The sequence below is a fragment of the Letharia columbiana genome (assembly GCF_014066305.1).
Source record: "Letharia columbiana isolate WasteWater2 chromosome Unknown xfSc0000006_s0, whole genome shotgun sequence".
In the NCBI taxonomy this organism is placed as follows: domain Eukaryota; kingdom Fungi; phylum Ascomycota; class Lecanoromycetes; order Lecanorales; family Parmeliaceae; genus Letharia; species Letharia columbiana.
Genome location: NW_023501150.1, coordinates 123,167 through 146,755, shown reverse-complemented (window position 1 = coordinate 146,755; position 23,589 = coordinate 123,167). Strand labels below are relative to the sequence as shown.

Below are 23,589 nucleotides of genomic sequence, written 5' to 3'. Positions count from 1 at the left end.
CAGAGTGAGTGTAAGAGTAACAGAGGTTAGAAATATCGAGATACAGCCTATGTAAAACATAAACGAAAACATTGTTCAACCTGTTAAACACCAAGGGTGGTTGATGAACGGTTGCTCAATCTGAATTTTGCGACAATTAACATCCTCACACATCATTCGATAAGCGCTCACAGCCGAAAGTTGTTGATAGGACGGGGTCGGTTACCTACACAAGCGCATAGATGCGCGGAACGCATATCGACGAGGATTCCAGTCAGAAAAAAGAGTCGCGTCGTGCATATATTTAATGATGCTTTAAGTGGATATAGTATCAGAAATGAGGGACAGAAGAGGATTTGAAGTACTCGGGTGTGAAGTCAAAGATTCTTTTCTACACAGTACAGCAAGACGGACTCCTTAGAGTTAGGCATTGCTTCTTCGTTCACTCAAAGTGCCCTCATTCGAATTGAAGCACGTGTGAACGCCAACCTCCCTGAGTCTTTTTCCGATAACATTCTAAAATAGATGGTAGAGGGTCCCTCGTCTTAGCTGGACAAAAGCACCGATCATACTTCCAAACTTTACAAGGTCACTGGCAGCTCCGTGACTTCAACATTCATCGTTGACGGCGTGTACGGCAGCTCTGATGGGCCCTTCGCATGTCTCAGGTTCGGAAGCCTTGGGAAAAGAGTCGCTGTGCATACAGCGCGAATCAGCATATCATTGCACATTGAGTGGACTGACTGAAGTCAGGTTACATACCGAACACGATCTCCAACTCGTCGCGCGAAAGCTATTCTCCCTGACAGCGATGTGGACCATAGCCGACCCCGACTGTATCATGCGTGACATGCTTCCGGTGGACACCGAGTATGTTGGTGTTCTCGTAAGAGCCTTCGTCGCGGTCTGCGGACCGAACGGAGCAGACTACGCCATCGCATTTCTTGGTGTGCTGCGGAATCAGTGAGTCTAGGAATCAACGGGTGGTCGCTAGTAAGACGCACTTTGCCGCCAATGGTAGTATCTTCTAGCGCAGCGCGGCGACTGTTCAATGCAGATGCCGTATGGTAACGAAGGCACTCATTCACCACATTCTTTGCAAGTGAGGGATCTTCCTTGAGCTCTTCGAGCTCCTCTGGATATAAGAAGAGTGTGAGAACACCCTAAAACCGGAAGGATATAAGTCGAGACACTCATCTGCTATGAGACAGGGCGGTTGGGCATACCAGAGCGATAGATTTAATCAGGGCGGTATTACGGGCCACATAGACTAAGAAGGCGAGGTTGGAGACATATTTTCTCTGGAGGGTACCATTATTATACTATAGACTGTTAGGCTGATGTTAGGCAAATTACAAATTCATACCTCAAACTATGCGATCCTTACAAATTCATACCCCATCTTACATTTTCATACCCCTCACCAAAAAATGGGGTATGAATTTGTAAGTTGCCATTACTTGGGGTATGAAAATGTAAGTTGCCATTTCTTGGGGTATGAAAATGTAAGATGCCACCAACTTGTAGATGTAGCCGTCCCTGTGCCCTGGAAGTGTAAAGTGTACCAGAGGACGTAGTGGTGGTCAAAGACGACGGGCTTCTGTCACCTTACTTAGTGATATGCCAAAGAGAGGTAGAGGACGGGGGTCTTGAACGATAGCGGTAGCTGCCTGGCAGATGGCGGTCGGTAGGCTCCACTGAGCGTCAGGTAGTGGTCGTCGACTCCGCTGTCGATGACGGTGGTGTGGTGTGGTGTGGTGTTGTGGGGTGGGGTGCTTGCGTTTGGCCCTCGAGTTGGCCCACTCGGCTTCCGTCTGATGTCTTGGAGCTATTAAAATTTTCATTAGATGCGGTCGAAGAGATTCCCTTACTTCTATAATCTAACGGGCCAGATCGCGGATCCTCTCCTTAATAATTTAAAGCCTTTATAAAATTTCGAAAGTAAGCCCTTAGATAGCAATTCCAGGCTACTATAGTAACTTACAACATCATACCCCTGTAGATGGCAACTTACATTTTCATACCCCTATTAATGGCATCTTACAAATTCATACCCCGTTGGGGTATGAAAATGTAAGATGGGGTATGATTTTGTAAGGATTGCATAGTTTGGGGTATGAAAATGTAATTCGCCCGGCTGATGTTAGTCTACAAGATAAAAATTGGAACTTCTTGAAGGCTATAGACTTACCTGCTCCGTCGCAAGCTTGCTGACCAGATCATCTTGGAGTTTCTGGATCCTCTTCTTTACCAGCTTGTGCATATACTTCTTCAAATTGCTGTTTGTACGGCTACCAGTCTCTGAAGACTTCCCAGCTGAGGGTATAAGGACTTACCTGGTGGAATTTTGGGCTTTTCGGCTTGTACCAGTGCGGACCTCGCTGTGATGAGTCAAAGAACCGATATCTTCTTCCGAAACGTCAAGCACTCGGTATATTATCTTCACAAATGGTCAGGGAGCTCTCTCTGGTCGTCTCGGGCGCTATTAGCCGATTTGAAAATTGCTTACTCGTGTTGTGCATTCCTCAACCAAATAAACCGGTTTCTTACAGTCCTTCTTGATCATGTTATCAAGAATCTGATTAACCGTTATCTACAACGTCGGACGCATCTTGGCGACAGCTTCGGGTTTGAATGAGCTCTCAAGCATGTTTTCGAGTTGCGATATGGTTGGGCAAATTACAAATTCATACCCCAAACTATGGGATTCTTACAAATTCATACCCCATCTTACATTTTCATACCCCTCACCAAAAAAATGGGGTATGAATTTGTAAGTTGCCAGTCTTTGGGGTATGAATTTGTAAGTTACCATTTCTTGGGGTATGAAAATGTAAGATACCATTAACATGTTAGCAGCAGCCCTCACGGGGGCCCTGCGACGTCCCTACGGGAGCCCTACGGGGCCCTATTTAGGTCCAAATAGGAGTGTCTGGCTGTCAAGCGCAGACACCCCCGAGACCAAGCTTTTTTAGCTGAGTTGCTAACACAACATCCCTATACCTATAAATCATTAGAAGGGTATTTTAGGGTGTTTCAGGCTATCTACCCCAATTGTTAGTAACCCGAGTTACCGCTAAAGGGTTAAATAGGGGTGTTCACACTTCACGCTGCAGACACCCCTAAGGGGCCTCACAGAGCCCCCAGAGGAATAATTCCTAACACCAACCCGCCCTATAGATGGCAACTTACAAAATCATACCCCTATTAATGGTATCTTACAAAATCATACCCCTGTTAATGGTATCTTACAAATTCATACCCCATTGGGGTATGAACATGTAAGATGGGGTATGAATTTGTAAGAATCCCATAGTTTAGGGTATGAAAATGTAATTCGCCCCGATATGGTTAGATTTGCGCGAAAGTCTAGGGACCATCTCTCGCCTTTGGTTCTTGTGGTCCGGGTCATCCATGTTCACAACATTATTAAGTCTTTGACCTTTAGCAAACCGCCACCTTCGTGAATCTTAGGGTTCCCAGGAGTTCTACGGTCCTAGAAAGGTATGAGCGATCAAAGGAAGCAACATTCTTGAGTGAAGATCGGCTTCTTAGAGCTTACGACGGATGGCTTGTTCGACTCCAACGCTTCACACACGTCTTTATGCTTCCAGACCATCCAAACCTCGGTTCTATCGAAGAGCTTGGCTTTGGATACAGGAGCATTGTGGCACAATTTCTCATTCTCCCGGGGTGATTTGTATTTCTCGTGGCGAGCGAAGGGAAACTGAGGCATCTCTACGAGCAAGTCAGCACTTGATAGTGATCAGCCATTGGCTTGTAAGCCAGGCGTACCGTTGGTGGAACCCATGACGCGTAAGAGCTGGTTTTCGAAGGCCAGCAGTCAGGTTAATGGTCACAATGGTGTTAGTTTTATTCTGCTTCGAGACATAGGGAAGTCGGAGAAATTAAAAATCGGGATTGTTTTAACGATTATAGAACGTTTTATTTACTCCGCTCTACGTACCTATTGCTCCAAAGGGCATCCATCATCTAACATCCAAGGGAAATCATCTGCAGGCCATCAGCGGTTATTACCTCTTCCCATCCCCAGAATCAGCTCCCAAGTTGCAGAGTGCAAGAGCTCTGTGTAGACAGCCGTGGGGCTGCCCTCTCCCAGGATCATGGTCACTGGAGTGCGGCTCACCACCATAACAACTAATTATAGAGGAATAGGATAGATCGTTCCCGCTGTTTTCCGTCAAAGACTGTATTCAACCCTGTCTCCTGAGATATAACATATGTATATTATCAATTTATTGACTCCAGGCCACCATTTCAGGGTCTTCAGTCAGAGTGACGGGTGATTAAGGCTGATTTAGAGTTGCGGCTCTCAGAGTAGCGTGTGTGCAAAAATTGAAGGTAATCTTACTTTATTCTTGGCAGCGCTTTAATCAGCCCCGCCCCGCCCAGCCATGGGCCTCAGGCTAGGGCTAGGGCTAACTTGAGAGAGAGAGGGCTAGGGCGGGGCGGGGCTACGGGGTAGTCTGGCTAGGGCTGAGCTAGTCTAGGCGGATCTAGTGATTTCTAACCACTAAAAATCAGGCTTAGCAACGCTAGACCTCTAGCGTCGCAGCAAACTATATAGATAGATATGGAATTTTTAATAAAATCTCTCTATCGAGCTTTCCTCGCAAAAATTTAGTGGTAACGAGGCTCTATGACTGTACTCCCTATATATTACATTTATAAAGAGTTAAATTATATTAGAAATATCTTATTAAACGTCTTATTAATAGATCTTAGTACGCGAGTAAGAGAGAGATATAGTTATAAATGGACCTATAGAATAAAGCTTTAGAATTATCTCTTATTAGTCTATACTATCGATAATAACTCGATATAATATAGAGGAGAAAGAGAAAGAATAAGAAGAAAGATATCTATAACTAATTAGCTAGAATAATAAAGAGATAAGAATATATTTTAGTGAGAAGATAGCTTAATAGAGGATAGTTAGTTAAATAATAAAAGAAGTTAAATTAACTAAATATAAAATAAGTCTAAATTAACTATATTCGAGAATTAATCGAATTAGATACTAGTTTTATAGTAGTAGATTTAACTAAGTATTAAAAGTATTAGATATCGAAACTATCTATAACGCCTTAATATCTTATAAGATCTATATTCTAAGATACTTAGAGGTCTTAATAATATTATTCTTTAATAAGCTTCTAATAGACGTAAGTAGACGTTTTATACTATTAAAGACTCGCTTATATTCTATAAACATAGTCGATATAGCAAGTATATTTCATTTAAATCTTATTATATTCTTATAATTATACTTCTTTTATTAGTCGATAATATTAGAGTCTAGATAATTCTTCTTATTAATACGATTATCGAGCTGATAATAGATTATATAACTATCTTTACTAAAGACGATATCTTTATCTAATATATTAAGAAATTAATTAAACGCCGTATAGTCACGCGAGGAGAAGGAGAAGAAGATAAGAATTATAGGATTTAACGTTATTTAAGAAGTATCTTTATCCTTATACTAAGTATCTTATATTACTTATATTATAATTATCGTAAAGCTTAATAATATAGAAGTATTTAGCTTAATTCATTTCTATCTCTTTATAAAATATATAATAACTGCAGCGATATAAGTAGATAACTTATTAATAAGACCTTAATACTTTTTAAGCTTTGCCATACAATTATTTAAATAATAAAAAAGATGTTTATACTTTATAATAGCGTAGATTTTTAACTACGTAAAAGCATCGTAATCTTTTTAATACTCTTTTAATTACTAAGTTAGATACTTTATAGTAAATAAATACTCTTATAGTCTATTATAAATATCTATCTTTACGTTACCTTCGAGTTAAGCGATAGTCTTCTTAAAAGACTTAATAAATGCTAAAATCTATATTAATACTTTTTAATCGTTATATAAAAGCGTATCGTTCTTAATTAAGTTATCGTTATTATTATTTAAAGATTTCTTTATAGACTTCTAATACTCGATAACTCGATATAGAAATAGTTAATCTTATAACGTAGTCGAATTACTCGTTCGATTATAATATAAACTAAATTTCATCGAGTCGCGTTATCTAATTTCACTATAAGATCTTTAATAGTTTCGAGGATTAATTCGAAAGTAGTATACTTAATCGCATTAAATTTTTCGCGTCTTTGAGAAGTAAGGCGAATAAATTTAACGATGTTATAGAGTTTCTTAATAGAATCGCATTTCCTTTATAGATCTAGGATCTTTTATTTATATTTTAATTTCTTAGCGATAAGAATCTCTATAATAAAGGCGTTAGGATTATAGCTAAAGAGGAGTGCTTAGATAATAAGATTAATAATATAATTAAGATAATATAGTCGACGATCTCATTTTCGAAGTTTAGGATATAATATCTTAAGAACGATATTAACGCATATATTATTAAACTCTATATTATTAAGAACGAAGTATTCGAGATAATTAATTATATTATAGTTCTAAATAACCGTAATTACTTGCTAAGCTATATTTTTATCGAAGTATATATCTTATATACGTCTAATTACTAGAAGAATAGTGCGAGAATTATTATTATTATCGATGAAATGACTTATAATAGTAATAAGAGCGAGATTATTCTTAAAGATTTATAAGTCGAATAAGAGGTATATATTGCTTCTACTCTTATAGAGTATCTCTTTAATAACTTTTTAATGCTCTAGATAGGTCGTTATAATCTAATCGCGAATGATAGAGCTAGAAGTCGATAGATACTCTATAAATATCTTCGAAAATAGTCTTAGCAAGTCTCTAAAGAACTAATTACTATATATAGAAAACGCGATATATATAGTAATAATTCACCGAATAAAGAAATATTTTATCTTTTCTACGAGATCTAGGCTTATAAGACTCTTAAATCGAGACGTATTTTATAGTTACTAGATAATCGTAGAAGCGTTAAGCGATAGAATTTAAAGTCTTCTTATTTATAATATTAAGGCGCGAGTACTTCTAAAGATAGTCGATTATTTTCTATAAGAATCTAGTACTTAAATAAAGATATTTATCTTTTTTATAATACTTATAGCTTATAGAAAGAAGCGTTAGATGATTTTAATATAATTAAGATATAATAGACTTATAATACTTATAAAGCTAGAACTTCTTTAATATATCTAACTTAATAACCTCTAAGTCGTATTCTTATATCTTTAAGCTCTTTATAATTTTTGAAAAGTATATTAAGTTCTTTATTTAGACGTACTTCTTACTATAAATCGTTAAACGACTTTCTAGCGCGATATTATTTATTTCGATAGCTAGCTATTTCTTAGACTATTTATAAACATAATCGTCTTTATTAATAATCGCGCTTTTAGTAGAATATAGCGTAGTATTATAATGATTTATAGGATCTATAATAGCAACTATATAGAGGGCGTTATTAATAGAATATATTTAGAGAATAAAGAGAATAAAGAAATTTATAATTCTATATTCTTATAAAGAAATATAGGTCTATTAAAATAAAGAAGGCTAAGTAGAGTTAGCCGGCCCGGCAAGTCGGGGCTAAGGCGGGCTAGCCAATCAGAGCCCTCGGGCTGAGGCTAGGCTGATTAGCCCCGCCTCAGCCTAGCCTAGCCCCGAGGCGGGGCTATTTAAAGCGCTAATTCTTGGCGCTGCTGGCCCTGGAACTAGGGTGGTGCTACGGAGTAATTGCCACTTAACCACGGGAGCTACCGGCAAAAGGTCATCCATAACCGGACCGCAACTCCCTCACCGAGGCATACAGCCCAACCGGGTTCTCGATTCTTTCCACATACCTCAATTCCATTGCTTCCTTCGTCGCATTAGAAATCTCTTCATGCCTCGCTTACCCAGTCCTTGGTCTTTCGAAATGTCTTCCGAAATCATCGATAGAAGGCGCTTACCTCGGCCCATACGTTCCACAACCATCTACTCTCTACTTCTTCGGTGAAGACCTGATGCTATTTTCGACGACGTGCATTACTGCGTAGAAATCATCTATGACATCCAAGGACGCCTATTCATGTATCACTCGCCGCGACCATTTCACCTGAAAAGGGCCCCCTACAAGCTCCACTCTGCCGTCGAAGACTCTTGTCAATGACTTTGAACATCAGCCATGGGCTATGCAAAAAGAGATGGTTTGGTTCCTTTGGGAGTGAGGCCTATGCGGACATCGGTCGACGCTCTGAAGGACTTTGACGAAGAGATGCCGAAGTGAAAAAGCTGGTCAAAGAGGCGGGCATGGTCACAATAAGGAGCTTCGTCTACACTGGATTGCGTTATGCTGTCAGGAGCAGTCGATGTGGAGGAAAATATTTCAAGCATAGTGCACTGAGAGGATATATGTTTGAGGCGGGAATACGCGAATTGGAAAGGGATCTTGATCAGGAGGATATACACATAAATCTTGAAGACCAAATTACACATGCTGCCGCCAAGAGCCATCAATGCCCTGGTCCGCTGCCATTGAGACTTGAATGTCTTCCCATCTCTTCCGGCACAGCCATGAACATCGAGCTTCGGACAGGAGGAGTAGAAGGCGCTAGGGTATACGCTTGAGGACGTGTCGGAGCATACACATGAGGCGACGGCGAATGATATCCTCGACGGTACATAGGCGGAGGGCAGAAACAAATGGCGAGAGTTAAGGAGGAGGAAGTCGTTGCTGCTTTTGGGCGTGAGGAGGTGTGGGGGGGGGGGGGCCCTTTTTTTTTTAGAGGGGGGGGGGGGTTTTTTTCCTTTTTTGAGGGGGAGAGAGGGGCGGGCTGACCCCTGTCATGTAGAATGAGGAACGTGGGATGATGTAGCTAGTCACCCATGCTTGGTTCGGTGAGGGAGTTGCGATTGTCCTAGCGCCAAGATTTGTACCTTAAGGGTCTATTTCTGCACACGCTAATCGTCCGAACCTTGATTAGTGGAATTCTACCTCAGTCACGTTATCTAGGCAAAAGTATCTTATGATTTCGTGGGCACCTTTTAAGCAGAAGGTGCTAAACTGATGGGGCTTGGCAACCGGAAGCTAACCCGAAGAGGCCTAGCGAGCTTAGCACGTCTGAGGAACTGAGGCAACCCCCACTATCTGGTTGCTTTATGCTTACTCCTACCATCAACCCTTCAATATACACCTGCCCTTCTCCTATCAGCTTCAGCTCACTGCGGAGAGCGAAGCCTTGTCTATACATTGTATATCCTGCCCATAGGATCTCTCAAATACATTTCGCGCCTACTGAAACGTGACAATGGTCTCCGCTCACGTATTCAAGCTTTGCCAAGAGACGCCGACTGTGAGCTCCGAGTTCGCCAAAAACCCACCAGAGGCGCCTACAGAAATCGCCAAACGACTCTATGGCACCACAAAGCCTGCTACGAAGCATGACTTCCCCGGAGTCGACCGGCCCTCTGCTTCAGTTGCAGATCTCGAGCGGGCGCTGCAATGTGGGAAATGGGGTCCCTCGCCGCCAAGTGAGTTCTTCTTGAGAGTTTGGAATGATGTGCTATCTTCTCTCGACGCGGACGCCTTGGGTGGCATGGTCTCGCCGCCATTGATGGGCAGCTACGGCACCATGCCATTGACCGTCATTGCCCCACTTGCTGATATCGTCCGCCACATGTCCAATCTTATAGTAAGGGCGGAGAGGGAAGTCTTCTTGATCACTTGCTCTTGGTCGCCATCTGTTGCCGTTCACCTGGTAAGCGATGCCTTGAAGGAACTTTCTAGGAGAGCTGGTCAGCGCGGTGAGCGCGTGGTCGTCAAGGTCATGTATGATAAGGCCGGCGCTGCCCAGTTCATCAACAATCGCCAGCCAGTCAAACCAGAAGTGTACTCAGGGTAAGCTTTCTCTATGCATGAGGCAATTCCCAAAGTATTGGGGGCTAAGGGAAACCAGTGAAAAAATCCAACTGCCGAAGCCGGAAGAGATTCCGCATATCGACTTTGAAGTCATCAACTTCCACAAGCCTTTGCTCGGAACTCTCCATGCGAAGTTCATGGTCGTGGATAGGAAGGTTGCCATTATCGAAAGCAACAACATGGAAGACAACGACAACGTGGAAATGATGACACATTTTGAAGGCCCTATCGTTGATTCCATCTACGACACTGCCCTCGTTACATGGGGCAATGCTTTCAAGACCCCACCACCAAGCGCTAATGCTCCTGCTACCGCAGGCGGCCTTCCCACCAACCAAGCCAGCGAAGGCTTATTCACAGACCGAGAGCCTGCGCGAGAACAACACCAAATTGTTCTGGACGGTCAGGCGGCACAGCTCCCAGAGCATATGCCCGGCGACCCGCATTATGATTCGGACATGGCGGGTGAAATCACTCGGATGCAATCATGCTACTCGGCCAAGCCCAATGAGTCACGCCTTCAAGCCACGAACAGGCAGCTCAACCTAGCATGCACTAAGCCCATTGGCCCAACGGCGCCAGAGATACCCGACGGTGATGAGTTCACACCATATATTCCTATTTCCACTCCCACGCCTTTCCCAATCGCACTTGTCTCTCGACCTCCCTATGGAGAACCCAACAACGGAAATGTATTTGTGCCTCAGAATGAAGCTTGGCTGTCCTGCATTCGCAATGCAAGGTCCTCCGTCTTTATCCAGACACCAGATCTAAACGCCACCCAGCTCCATTCCGCTCTCACCGCCGCTCTGAAGAGAGGCATCGAGATCACCTACTATGTCTGCCTCGGCTACAATGACGCTGGTGAGATCATGCCCGGCCAGGGCGGTACCAACGAAATGTTTGCCGGCAAACTCGTAGACTCTCTCAGCGAGCCTGAGCGCAAGCTCCTTCACGTCTGTTACTACGTTGGCAAAGATCAAGACCATCCAATCCACCACAATTTCAAGGCTCGCAGCTGCCATGTGAAGTTGCTCATAGCTGACGGCCACATCGGTATCCAAGGATCGGGGAACCAGGATACACAGAGCTGGTACCACAGCCAGGAGATCAATGTCATGATCGATAGTGAGGAGATGTGTCGGAAGTGGCGAGAAGGAATTGAACGTAACCAAAACACGGCGACCTATGGGAAGGCTGGTGTAGATGACGGAGTGTGGAGAGATCAGAATGGCAAGGAGGCGGAAGGTAGCATGGGGAAGCCGAGTACAGCTATGGGGTGGGTAAAGGGCACGATGGGGATGGTAAAAAAGGCACAAGAGAAGGGCGGGTTCTGATAATTGTCAGGACGGGGTTCATGCTCCGGTATTGCGGATACATTTCGTATAATTCTTGCTTGTCCTCGCGCGTTAGCTAGTGGTAGTCAAGAAAGCGTAGAGCCATGGCCTTCTTCTGTCCGCCAGCCTCGGAACATCTGAGCAAAAGACGCTCAACAGGGAAACGTGCCTTTGGGGCTACCGCGCTACAACTGTCGATAGTTCCACTCACATCAGGAAACATGAACTCTTCGAGATCGAATAGGAAAGACTGCGAGAGTAAGTCAAAAGAATAAGGTGGCGAGGAAGACCGATCGGACAGAGGGGAAAACTCAAACCATTTTCCTTTCTTTCTCCATTCCACCTTACCCCTCCCCCATTCATCACCCATGAAGCTTTCGTGCGAATATGAATACCAACCTCTGCGCTACCTTCTTTCCTTTGTCAGTGCTTTCATGCGTATTCGATATGCCGACTACCAGTTGCAACCCAGCTCTCTCCAGCAATGCCATTGTACTAGTACAGGCAATGACCCATTCCTACTCTCTCCCTGTAGACCCTCGGGTCTATAATTTGGTGACCTAGGGATAACATGAGAGCAATGTGTCATGTAGCGTTTTGTGCACCTCATCAATGATGAATGTAAGGGTTGGGGACCGGCCTGTGACTTGTTAAAGGTCGAAAGCTGGCGGAATGCCTCGACCGAGCCTAGATTGGGGAAGCTTCTCGACCTAGACTGTCAGTACACTGAATGGTGAAATAAAAGCTCTTTACCCAGCCAGCTATTCAGAGAATTTCACACCAGATCAGAATGCAGAATAAACGGTATTCCCTTTCTCAACGATGCTCGACCAACGGCATTGCACCCAGAAGACTCTACAAAAGTCGCTCCTAGGCACACAACTACTATTCGAAAACTTCAATTAATTCGCCAAATCCAATTTCTACAGGCTTGCCAAACCGAGACTACCTTTCTTCAGCCTCCCAATCCCAATCACGACCCCATCCCTCCTCAATTCGACATCGACCTCACCAAACCCATTCTTCGCCACCGTCCACCGCGTCAAAATCCCCAACGTTTTAATCAACGAACGATACTTCGACAAAGATCGCCTATGCGTCTCAAATCGGTATCATGTCATACTCATCCGCTTGATAGCCCAGACAAGCTTGCTCCGGGCCTTTTTTCGGCGACCAGGACCATTACGGACAGCGCTGTGGTGAAGACCTTATTGCTCATCATCGGGGGACCGTTGTACGTGGGGACGACCTCGAGTTGGGGGGCATTCAAGGGCGTCGTTAGTTCCAGATTCGAACGATCGATGATGGTTGAAATGTTAGGACTAGTTGTTAAGAGCATGGCATCCGACCCGCCAGCTCCACCTGAGGCACCCCCGGCGCTCGCGTCCAAAGAGGGTTTGAAAAGCGTGGCGTTGGACATCCGTGTCCGATGCGCGAATTTGACTCTGCCCTGACAACACTGCCGCCAAGAGAGTCTGCCAGAACGGGGCGGGAAAGCCACCGGGGCGCCGCCGATCATCTCCACGGTCGTCTGCAGGCCGTAAAACTACACTGTACGCGAGTGGAGACGATGTCGATATAGACGTCGTATTGGGACAGCGATCAAGTGTAGAGGGGCGTCGAGGGCAACTCTGCGCTTTGGTCCATGAAGGCCAGGTCTTCCATGGCGGCCGCGACGGCGTTTTGGGAGACAGCGATTTCGGCCGGCAGTGCGGCTTACAATGCGTTGCAGTTGGAAGCCGGATCGGACTGCAATGATGGATCGATTTGGGGAAGTGCAGGAGTGTTACTGTTATCGTGTGCAGTGGAGCATCTTTCTCTGAACATGAAAGTCAATCACTACCTACTCAGAAGGGCCAGCGGTGAAGTCTCCGACGAGTTGAAGATAAGGCCATCGCACACTGCCCAGTGTAGGAAGAGACCGGCTGATGAGCATAGCCGGAACATGTTCATGAATGTATTATTACAGTTATGGCTGCTCTAGCCACACCAATAGATTGAGCAAGCCCTAAATATTCTGGTGATGAAGGAGGTGAGAAAAGCCAAAAGGAGGTTAGGAGATATAAAGGTAGCTTCGTCGGAAACAGGTGTTCATGTACAGGCGGCTAGGCGTAGCAATCATTGAGTCATTTACGACAAGCGGACCTATTACGATATATGCAAACGTGGTAAGTAAATTCTTGTTTTCGGCCGACAGGCGCTATCCCCGTGCAGGTGAGGGCCTTCATCGCATCTAATAAGTTCAGTGCCACCTTAGTGCAAACACTGGAGAGAAGAAAGGCTGGAAGTGAGACACTCTGAAACCCTGGTGGATGTGTTCTTGAAAAACCACCCAAGCTATCTCAAAGCGCGGAGGACGAGGACCGGCGTCTACGTTTGTTCTGACTGCCCGCCTCAATAGTTTTTTCACCGCCTGCATGCTTGCGCGTTCGCTTGATTTTTCCCTTGCTTGTGTACTCATAATCTAAGTTGGGTTAGCGAACATCTCTGCACAGAAAAAATGAATCATAAACGTACCCTTGTCATTATACAACCTGTGCAATAGCTCATCCAAGGCATCATAGTTGCGAACTGCATGGTCTTTGGGGGCAAGAGTCCCACGGTCTTGACGCGCCAACATGTCATCAGCCTGAACACGCTCTTGATGTGTTGGCTCCCTCCACCTATAGGGAATGCACGCGCTGAGGTCGAATTGTGATGAGTAAAAGCCATCATCATCAACGTTATCATGTATAGTCTGGTAGTACCATTTTTCGAATGCATTGCTCGTCGGCTCTTGGTAAAGTTCCCAGGTGCGGAAGTAGATCGAGGTATCAATGTGCTTGCAGAACAGTCTGAAGTGCATTGGAATGATGTCCCTTATCTCCCAGTGCTGAATGTCGTCCGCGGAAGCCTTGCCTCGTGAAGGCATTATACAGAATTCGAAGCGTATCAGCTTAGGCATGTTTAGAATAGCTCTCCAGCACTGTCGCATGAGCTGAGTCCGGTTTCCTGATCTTGTAGTTCTATCGTTGCCGGCGTCCGATACCAAGTCGACCCAATCCGCCTTGCGTAAAGCTTGTCCATCTACTCCGTCCCCGATGAAATTCGGATCTTCATCCATGTAGAGAAGGAGCATCTTTATGTACTTGCCGGGCTCCACTACAAGCGAGAAAGGGCAGCTCTGGAGGAAAGTACAAAGCACTTTGGCGTCAACACCAAACATGATTTTCGACTGGTAAAGTGCTTCCGCAGCGGCGGCAGCAACACCCGATCCTACGACGGCAGCATCGAGGCACCAAACAGCCCCCGAGTAATCGCGCTCATGGTATTTGTCGGTAAACTTGTATCTGATCCCTTCTGCCGTGTCCTCCACTCTGATGACCTCTCGGCACCCGGACTGGGCAAAGACAAGGTGAAAGATCTTGAGGCGAACTTCATGTGGAAGACGAGAGAGCATACTGGCGGCGACGCGCTCAAAAGCTGAATTTAAAGATGGCTCAACACGAGGTAACAAAGGAGAGTCCTCTTCACATATGTGCAGTGAAAGAAAGGAGTGTTGCGGTTTCTAGCGCCAAGGCGCGCGTCCTGTGCGCTAGTCCACTTAGGTATAGAGGATACGCTAAGGTGGCCCGTTTATCGTGGTAAGTCTTACGAAGAGCCTCCTCTTCCCTACACTCTGTCAGTCAACCACTTCATTCACCAAACTGACTTAACCAGCCTAACAGTATCTGCTCATGTACATCCACAAGTTTTTTGTAATACGAACCTCCTGAATCTCTCAGGAGAATTGGAGTACCAGAACCGACACGTGCAGGATCTTTCGTGTTTGGTAATCATACACCGGCCAAAACCCTCGAGCGCTCTCTCCATCTTGATTTTCTTCCCAGAGATCTTCACCCTTCCGCCATTAGCATGCATCGAAAACCCTTGTTCTTCGAAGAGAAGACTCATCCCACTTAAGTACTCGAGAATGGAAATTTGGCTCTCAGACTCGCCGGCAGCTACTTCCCTCGAAACCAGATACCCGCCTTGCATTTGCGTCAAAAATTCTCTGTCTGGTAGACAGACCGACTCCCAGCCGTGGCCGTGAATGTATCCAAGGCTCATGTCGTCTACCCTTGCTCCAGCTTCGATCTGGATTATAATTCTCGGCAGGAAATCAAGCGGAACGAATCCTGGCCAGCAGCAATCATCCTCACTAAGTTTATCCAGCTTGAACTGAGCTGGAACGAGGCGATTCAGGCTGTGAAGGGACTTTTCTTCCATCAACAGCGCAAAGACTTGATCGCGACGATCAAGGCCAAGTGGCCGGTCATCGTGCCATATCTTAGCCCTGTGCATCTTCGGGTGGTTCTTGAGCCGTCTGTCCGCATGACCGTACGGATCCAGTCGCCACGCGGAAGGTGCCAGAACGTCCAGACTTTGGATGCGGCTTCTTGCTCGTGGTCCGATCGTCAGGAGGAAGCGGTACACGCCTCTCCAGTAGTCGCCGTTCGAGAACCGCCATGTGTTGTTTCGCCACAAGTAGTCAGCTGCTTCAGTGTAATCTTGCACACATGTACCCAGCAAGCCGGTGGGAAGCTCTTTGCGGACGTGGAGGAGATGTATTTGGAGGCGGAATTCGACGATGCTTCGGCGGTTATAGCGTGGGAGATGGTCCCGGTTTTGTGTTCGAGAGCGCAGAACTTCTCGTATCGATGCTGCTTAACGGCATCTGGTCTGAACCGCATACTCTCCATATAAGGTTTACCTTACTTACCGAAGTCACGTCGTGGTATACACACGGACACGGAACCTACTTCGTGATTGTTACGTCCTGTCTGTGTAGCTGCTGGAAGGAGTTGCTGACCAAGGAAGAAAGGTATGATTTGAGGGTCGGAAGTGACTAATCGACGGGAGAATAGTAAGGAATACCCACGTCCTTCGACATTTTGATATCGATTCTCGTGAGTCGGAACTTATGACGTTTCAATGATGTAACATTGTGGGGTTCTGCCAAGATGTTACAACCATTTTGCCAAGACATGGGCCAGCAACGGAGTACGGGAGCCTTGACTGGGAATTAAGATGATGCTTTACTTTCCTATTCTACCAGGGAGATGAGTATGGGAGAACACGAAACATCGTTGCGGCGCATACTCTGGACGTGACAATCACGGCCCGAGGATAATGCAAGAGGCCGAACAAGCGTACATCATTTGATCCTCAGAAAGCTCTTGCATTGAAGCGACAGTCTTCGCTGTCCAGAGCTAGAGCCTAAGATCGAAAAGAGTGCGGTGGATAAGGATCGAAGGACAAGCCGAATGCGGGCGTGCCGCAAGCCCAACAAAAGACCTCAAGCACTGACTCGAGATCAGTCTCATAAATTACTGACCGACGAACTCGCCCTACTATAAGTCTTGTGCGGATCGAACACGTGTGTCGGAGGAATTTTGCCCCGACCCTGCTATGCGACAACATCGCGCGTATTCCAGGTGCGCTTGTAGGTACGCTGTTTGACGAAGATCCTGTGACACGATGAAACGACTAACGATTCGTTGGTGTCGTTTCTTCCCCACGGGGACTGGACAGCCGCCACGAAAGACTTTCTGCACTATCATTGCGAGAGAAGTGGATCTCATCTCGTTGCTTCTAAGGGACATGAGGAACCCGAGAGCCATCAGTCACCTCTGATGCACGCACGCCCTTTCTTCGCGGGGAAAGAATGTTATTCAATACTTACCTCTTTCTTTCACTATCCGCGATACTCGCCCCCATCGCTTTCTCCTCCCCAACAATCCAATTGCCAAGCCTCACCCCCAACCAATCAATCACACAACCAACCAACCTCACCTCAACCTCCAACGACAATCTCCACTGCATCGACCTCCTCAACCCATTCTCCCGCCGACCGAAATACTCCGACTGCACTTGTGCAATCCGCCAGCTCCCCCGCTTCCCCGCTACCGGCGCATTCCACAACCAGGGCGACGACGACCCTTTCAAGCTGCCTGTGGAGTCGACATTCAGCAGTTGCACAGTCAGAGTGGAACTCCTTGCTGCTAGCTCCACGGTGGCCGCGTCCTGGCCCGGCATCAGCACCAGAGCGAACACACTGAATCGGTGTTGTCTGCGGACGACTTTCCCGATATACAAAGGGGGCTGGGCGACGTATGCGAAGGATGAGCGGATTGTGATCTCTTTGGGTAAATCTGATAGGTATGGTGGGGGAGGCAGTGTAGATAGTGCGAGATGATGTGGATGTTGCGGCGACAGGATGTAGGGATATGTGCCTGACAATGCAAAAATGACTGTTGGCCCTTCAGTGACCGATCATAAAACCCTGTTATATCTCATACCAAGGTGTTGCTATGCTCTAACCCATGTCGCGAGCACCCTTCAAGACACTACCGAAGACATCAAATTAATGACCGAACACACGTCAATCATTTTAAAAAATTATAGGTCCTGTAACATTTTTGAGGGCAACGGCCATATCCAGATACCACGCGCGAGGAGCACCCAGAAAGCACTGACTTTGTTTGCAGGCCACTCACGATCTCACCAGTTTTAGTAAAAGAAAAGCCTTGCATGATTCCCTGCACCTTTCCCGTCGCTGAAAGCCCGCTCGAGGTCCCAGCTACCCACTTCCCTGCTCTGAGCCACCTGTACCCCGAAGGTTGACAGCCATGCTGGATGCAAGAAAACGTTGAAAGAATAGTCGAGTACGGCATCAAGCTACTGACAAGCGCTATCGGCGGCATTTCCAATAGCAATACCAAAAAGTAGACGACAATAAGACCACTCACATCTGTCTTGGACTACAAGAACCGAATCTCTCTTTCTAGCTCGGTAGACTGTAGATGGGTCTAACGATGAAGCTTCAACAGCAATCCCGCGCTGTTATGAAAAAATTCATTTCTGCTCCGCCATAGCGACATAGTAGGCAAAGACCACCACGAATGGCAAGCAAGAATGGAACGAAACAGATTGAAGGGCCATCAAAAGAAGTTGAATTCGGTATGACAGGTTGAATTTCCCTCAAGCCCTAAGTGTGTACAGGAAGAACGTCTAGCTCTCAAGTCACAGCATCACCGCCACCATTATGGCTGTGAAAACCACCAGCACTGACCCCGTCCTGCTTTACAGGACTACCCTTCAAATTTCCACCCCAATGTTACTCCACTCCACCGTATAATAGCCTGCAGTTAATATCCCGTTATCTCCCATTCCCCGTCAAACTCTCGTCTCTGATGTTCTTCCCCATTTCTCGCAACCCACAACGTAGCCAGCGCTGAAGGATGCTTCAAAGGATGCTGAATAGCTGGGTGTTGAAAACGCTCCGAGTCGCGAATGCCAAATAAGAAAACAATTTTCAAGACCCCTCTGACGCCGCTATTATTCCCAAAAGGTACTGCTGCGCGATATTGCGAAAACGACCATATGAACCATTGTGAGCGATGGCGAGGACGAGACCCTCAAGGGTACTCATCCGGATAATGGCCTCGCAGGAGCGGCCCCGCGTCATGGTCATTGCCGAATGCCGACCACGCGGGATCCCAGCTTGTAATATTGCCAACGACCAGACTATCATCCGGCGGGGTCTGTGCAACCGGCGGGGCGTTACCACCTTGCACGGGATCAACGGGAACGTTGTAAGGTATATGAGCCTGCGCTGCTTGAGGTCGACTATGCGGGTCCAGTAAGTCAGCCACGAAGACGGTTTGGAGCTCTTCCTCTCTGAATCGCGGTGGCGGCGGCATGACATCCTCTGGAGTGCCGCTCTCGTTCTCGACCCCAGCACGTGGTGCCATCAGTCGCTGGTAGTAGTTGTCGATTTCTCGCTGCTGAGCGCGAGTGTACATGCTTCCGACGTGATTAGCGTCGGGCCGACCATCCAGCATCCCATTGAACAACTCGTCGCTAAAGAACGGATCGTCCCGGACAGTGCTCGCGGTAGGTTGCTGATAGGCTCGCCGAGGCGCTGTATACGCGTCGATGCGAGCTGACTCCACGGGATTCGACTGGTCCCCACAGTCGTGCGAGTTGTAGCCTTCCAGAGCATTGTCTGGGACGTGGGCTGGCGCATCACCTGAGATTTCTTCAACGGTGGAGTTCAGGACTGAGCTGAATCTCTCGCTACCTGCCTGACGCTGACGACGTGACGAGGGCCGAGGTTGAAGCTCTCCAGTGTTCGTGTAAGTGTTTGCGTTTCCCATGTCAATTTCCTGCTGGGACTGGTAAGGTTGAAGACCGGGTCGCGGTTGTTCAACATCAGAATGAAAGATCCCATCGCCCAAGCCATTACGTTGCTGAGAAGGCTGCTGTGGTTGTTGAGAGTCTATCTGAAAATTGTATATATTGTACTCCTCATCACCTGTAACCATGTCTGGCTGAGGGTAGTAAGGAGTAGTCTTTTTGTGCGTGGCCTTCGGAGCAGGACGTCTTAAGCGATCATTGTGTAGCCTCTGAACGGCTGATCCGATAGGGCGAGTAGTAGGACGACGGTATGTGTTTGCCAAGGCGCCTTGGCGATGGTATTCTCCCGAAGGTCCAGGTTGCGGTTCGTCAAAGCCGCTATAGGTAGGTCGGTGAGTCTCCGAAAGCGGTTGATTGCCTGATACAGCAGCAACTCCTCTCTTCGTCCGCTTTGCTCTCCGATTATGCATCTCCTCCACTTCATCATCGTCACTGATGTCCCCTCTCGCTCTCTTTAGACCCGACTTGAGCTCAGCCTCATTGCTTTGCATGACTGACATAAGCTCAATCAAGGACATCCTCCCATCCAAGCACATCTGCGTTCGGATACGGTCTTGCTCCAGGTATCTTTCCAGTTCGCGGCGCTCATTGGCTGTCAACTTTTTCATCCTGGGGTCTTCTTCGGCCAAGGGCATTTCCACGTCATCTTCAGCATCCCCATAACCCTCGTCGTTCTCTTTATCTTCTTCGTCTTCATCACGATCCTTCTCATCGACCCCATCACTCCCCTCACTAGAGGATGAGTAGGGCACTAGCCGGATGTTCTGCTGACCTGTTGAGGCTCCCACGTGGGAGGTCACTGTCTGGATATAATTGCCAGACAAAGAACCTGCATGTTTTTCGCGATGTTGAGAGTACTGGTTGGCGGTGGCTTCAGCATACGGCGTATTGTTTGGAACATGTTGCGTATATTCATCTGCCACCTGTGCTGCTGATGGCTGTTTGTGTTGGGTCACCCCTTCCGCAGCATTGGAAGCCTTCCGACCTCCCATGATCGGAAGAGTCGCTTTATACGAAGGACCAGCGTTTGAGGCTCTAGATGAGTAGGGTTGAGGAGATGTGTGCGCGGCGTACGACGTCGAGGAATGGTACTCTTGGGGATCGACCATCGTAGGTTTTGTATCCGCGCTTCGTCGGCGATTTGGGAAGAATACAGATGATGCTGAGGGATGGGTAGCAGAATTTGACTGCACGTTTGGCTGGTCGCTTCTGGAACCATCCTGGGATCTCGATGGTTGGTTTTGCGCCAAGATGACAGTAGCGGAACCTGCATCTGTGTTTGGGTAATTTTGTCGCAAAGGTGCGTTCAAAGGACCCGCGTGTGCAGTCTGAACCTGTGGCTGCTGTATTTGAGAGGCCGTGGTTCCAGCGTTGGCAGTTCCCCGAGCCCTCCTACCAGGGACTGGAATCACTCTTCCTTGGCTATCTCTAGAGCCAGGAGTGATTCCTCTCGTGGTTCCAAGTCCGCCCCTCGCAGCGAGTTGAGCTGGGGTAAGCCCACTGAGAACACGGTCCCGGACAGCGTTACTAATCCCAGCAGTGTCCCTCCAGGAGACCATTGAAAACCTCTCCCGCGCTCTCCCCATCCTCTGCTGGAGCGTGTTCCGGAAGATCTTCTCATCCTCACGTCTTCCTCCAGGGTATTTGATCCTCATCAGGATGTCCTTCCAGTCGAGCCTCCCATCCATTCTCATCAACAGTTCAATGAACCATGCTGGGACCTCTGAGCTTATCTAGAACGTGTTGGTAAAGGAGCCAGAGGGTCTTTCTGGAAAGGAGTCTTACCGTATCAAGGTTCTTTAAGATTGGGAAGTCCAGCAGCGGCCGAGGTGCCCAGTCCCTTGGCGTTCGTTCGAACATCAAGTTGCCGTTTGCGTCGATTTTCTGGGGTGGCTTCGCGCTCTTCGCATGGTCCCACCACTCCTTGCTGGGCCAGAGGTGGTAGAATACCTACAGAGATGTAAGCAAGGTTCTGAAGCATGTATGGGATTTGCTTACCTCTGGCAGGTTGTTCACATTGAATCCAGCAAGTCTTTCAAACATTAGCCAGGCTGTCCTGTCATCCTGATGATATGTCATGACTTACCCTACGGAGAATTGGGTTCGATCCGTTAGCGAAGATCCGTGGTGATGCGGTGGACCTAGAGCACGGTCAGTCCTAAGTCTTTGGTGGTAACGGGTATTGTACTGACTATATGATGTTGGGTCTCCAGACCGGCTGATGGTACGGCATACCTCGACGTAATCAGGATGTTGAGTCCATGGTAGTCCGTTGTTCTCAGATACTCTCAGCTTCAAGTGCTGAGGAGCAGCCATGGTTGGCAGTGATGAGACAATAGTGAACTGTTGTGTACTGCGGTAACGAGAGTAAAATCCTATGGAAGGTTCAAGAGGAGTCAGTGTCTACAATCCTAAGTGCTATGATAGTATCAAGCGGAGTTGAAGTATGCAGGAGTGAACGATGGTGAGGAAGAGTGGAATTTAAATACTAGAGAAACGCAAGAATGCTGTGTCAACGGGTAAACAGTTGGGGGACGACGCTGTGTTGGACAGAAGTGAATGAAAACAACAACAACGAAATTCTCCCTCACCATTGGTGGAAGCTCCGATCTCAACACTAGATTGTTGGTGCAGAGGTGTTGTTTGAAAACAAGCATGTCATGACAGCGCGAGAGAAGCCCGTAAAGAAGATACGATCTTCAAGGGCTCCCAGCAACAGTATACCACCAACATCGAAAAGAGAGAAGCTGCTATTTTTATATATGTAGGGAATCAAAGAGGACAGGAGAAGTCAGAATGGACAAGAAGACGGTTCTTATAGTCTGGACACTACACCGTATAGGCCCGGCCCGGCCCCAGAACGGCCATCGCCCACGGGAGAAAGGTGCAACAACAGACCTTCTCTACAACATCAGGTCAAGTTGACGGTCAGTATTTAAAGGCATCAGTGAGTCCGTCAACAGTCAATTCACTGCTCTGGGTGAGGGATCCACTCTTACCTTCCGCATCACTTCTGTCAGTGAGCCCATATCCACTACAGTATTCATTTAAGTCAACTTCCCCAGTCCGGCGTCAATTGTCCGGATGTTTTCTGAGCACTCTCCGTCCATTTTGACTAGCCTCCCGCTATCTAACCCCGAACTCGATATTTTGTGGGTGCTGAAGAATCCACTAAAGCCTCCCTATGAATACGAGTCAAGGCTGTATTCCAGACGTAGGACCTTTTGTGCTGGCGGTTCGAGGAGGAAAGCAGTTTGTAGCAGTTTGTTCCCATTCTTGAATCTTGACCCCAGTATCCACCAGTTTCGGCAGGCCATTCTGGTCTTATACAAAGCGTGCAGAGACAACCCCGCATACAGTAACCTGGGGCCTCAGGTTCCGCCAACTCAAATATCCAGTAGAGGTCTTACCTGCAGCCTCCCTGCTACTCAGCCCTCACGACCGCATGGAATAGCCTATCCGAGAAAGAAAACGTCTTCACGGACGGCAACATGCTCAAAAAGTGACATTTTCTAACAAAGCATGAGTACGATCTTCTCGACCAAAAGCCCTGGGAAAGCAATGATAGTGGATCGTCCGGTGAATACACAGCGCTTTGGTGGCAAAGAAGGGTGGGTAGACGATTTATTCCAAGCGCATTTTGGACTTTACGCTAATTCTGGCGGAGGTGGATTGGAAGTGCTCCACCGTAGTCGCATCCCAATCTCTCGTTGGAAAGACTTGAAATGCTTCGGCGGAGGTGCTGCGGATACGGTACGCAGCAGCTCTGGCGGTAGCAATGAGAGGCTAATCGTGTCTACCCCCATTTGCGCCCATTTTAAATCCGATAATTCCAACGTCTACTATATCAAGCCTATAGACGGCGACTATAGTACCGTAGCATTAGCCATTATAAAAGACTATGGTAGTAGGCTATTTGAATAAGTAATAGTGATAGCTATGATAGTGGTAGCCGTGGTAGTGGTAGCTATCTATGTCGGATTTATCGGATTTAAAATGGGCGCAAATGGGGGTAGACACGATTACTGATCTTTCTTCGAGCCATCCACGCTCACAGACATGGTAGTCTATGGCCAACCTTTGTAGAAAGCAAGCGCTTGTTACGGTGATTGAAGCAGCCCGACCGTTTTCTGATTGCTGCGATACTGTTGTGGTTCGTAATTTTGCAGACAGTCAATGAAGAGCGCTGATGT

At 46.9% G+C, this 23,589-nt stretch overlaps 8 protein-coding genes across 8 annotated transcripts; 2 read left to right on the top strand and 6 right to left on the bottom strand.

Moving 5' to 3' along the window:
- Positions 1 to 625: 625 nt before the first annotated feature.
- HO173_012990 (uncharacterized protein) lies at positions 626 to 946 on the top strand (the record flags this gene model as incomplete). Its single annotated transcript, XM_037314819.1, has 1 exon — positions 626 to 946. The coding sequence occupies one exon, from the start codon at positions 626 to 628 to the stop codon at positions 944 to 946; it is 321 nt and encodes a 106-aa protein (XP_037158345.1).
- Positions 947 to 1,859: 913 nt separating this feature from the next.
- HO173_012989 (uncharacterized protein) lies at positions 1,860 to 3,790 on the bottom strand (the record flags this gene model as incomplete). Its single annotated transcript, XM_037314818.1, has 7 exons — positions 1,860 to 1,886; positions 1,994 to 2,005; positions 2,171 to 2,258; positions 2,316 to 2,419; positions 3,422 to 3,475; positions 3,542 to 3,717; positions 3,775 to 3,790. The coding sequence occupies 7 exons, from the start codon at positions 3,788 to 3,790 to the stop codon at positions 1,860 to 1,862; spliced, it is 477 nt and encodes a 158-aa protein (XP_037158344.1).
- Positions 3,791 to 9,228: 5,438 nt separating this feature from the next.
- On the top strand, positions 9,229 to 11,176 carry HO173_012988 (uncharacterized protein; the record flags this gene model as incomplete). Its single annotated transcript, XM_037314817.1, has 2 exons — positions 9,229 to 9,818; positions 9,877 to 11,176. The coding sequence occupies 2 exons, from the start codon at positions 9,229 to 9,231 to the stop codon at positions 11,174 to 11,176; spliced, it is 1,890 nt and encodes a 629-aa protein (XP_037158343.1).
- A 2,342-nt stretch (positions 11,177 to 13,518) lies between these two features.
- Positions 13,519 to 14,615, bottom strand: HO173_012987 (uncharacterized protein; the record flags this gene model as incomplete). The annotated part of the gene is made up of 2 exons (XM_037314816.1): positions 13,519 to 13,640; positions 13,694 to 14,615. The coding sequence occupies 2 exons, from the start codon at positions 14,613 to 14,615 to the stop codon at positions 13,519 to 13,521; spliced, it is 1,044 nt and encodes a 347-aa protein (XP_037158342.1).
- Positions 14,616 to 14,890: 275 nt separating this feature from the next.
- Positions 14,891 to 15,499, bottom strand: HO173_012986 (uncharacterized protein; the record flags this gene model as incomplete). Its single annotated transcript, XM_037314815.1, has 1 exon — positions 14,891 to 15,499. One exon carries the CDS (start codon positions 15,497 to 15,499, stop codon positions 14,891 to 14,893), a length of 609 nt encoding a protein of 202 aa, XP_037158341.1.
- A 113-nt stretch (positions 15,500 to 15,612) lies between these two features.
- On the bottom strand, positions 15,613 to 15,897 carry HO173_012985 (uncharacterized protein; the record flags this gene model as incomplete). Its single annotated transcript, XM_037314814.1, has 1 exon — positions 15,613 to 15,897. The coding sequence occupies one exon, from the start codon at positions 15,895 to 15,897 to the stop codon at positions 15,613 to 15,615; it is 285 nt and encodes a 94-aa protein (XP_037158340.1).
- A 979-nt stretch (positions 15,898 to 16,876) lies between these two features.
- HO173_012984 (uncharacterized protein) lies at positions 16,877 to 17,522 on the bottom strand (the record flags this gene model as incomplete). Its single annotated transcript, XM_037314813.1, has 2 exons — positions 16,877 to 17,430; positions 17,519 to 17,522. 2 exons carry the CDS (start codon positions 17,520 to 17,522, stop codon positions 16,877 to 16,879), a joined length of 558 nt encoding a protein of 185 aa, XP_037158339.1.
- Positions 17,523 to 18,615: 1,093 nt separating this feature from the next.
- Positions 18,616 to 21,712, bottom strand: HO173_012983 (uncharacterized protein; the record flags this gene model as incomplete). The annotated part of the gene is made up of 5 exons (XM_037314812.1): positions 18,616 to 21,129; positions 21,182 to 21,346; positions 21,395 to 21,428; positions 21,483 to 21,537; positions 21,589 to 21,712. 5 exons carry the CDS (start codon positions 21,710 to 21,712, stop codon positions 18,616 to 18,618), a joined length of 2,892 nt encoding a protein of 963 aa, XP_037158338.1.
- Between the last annotated feature and the right edge of the window lie 1,877 nt (positions 21,713 to 23,589).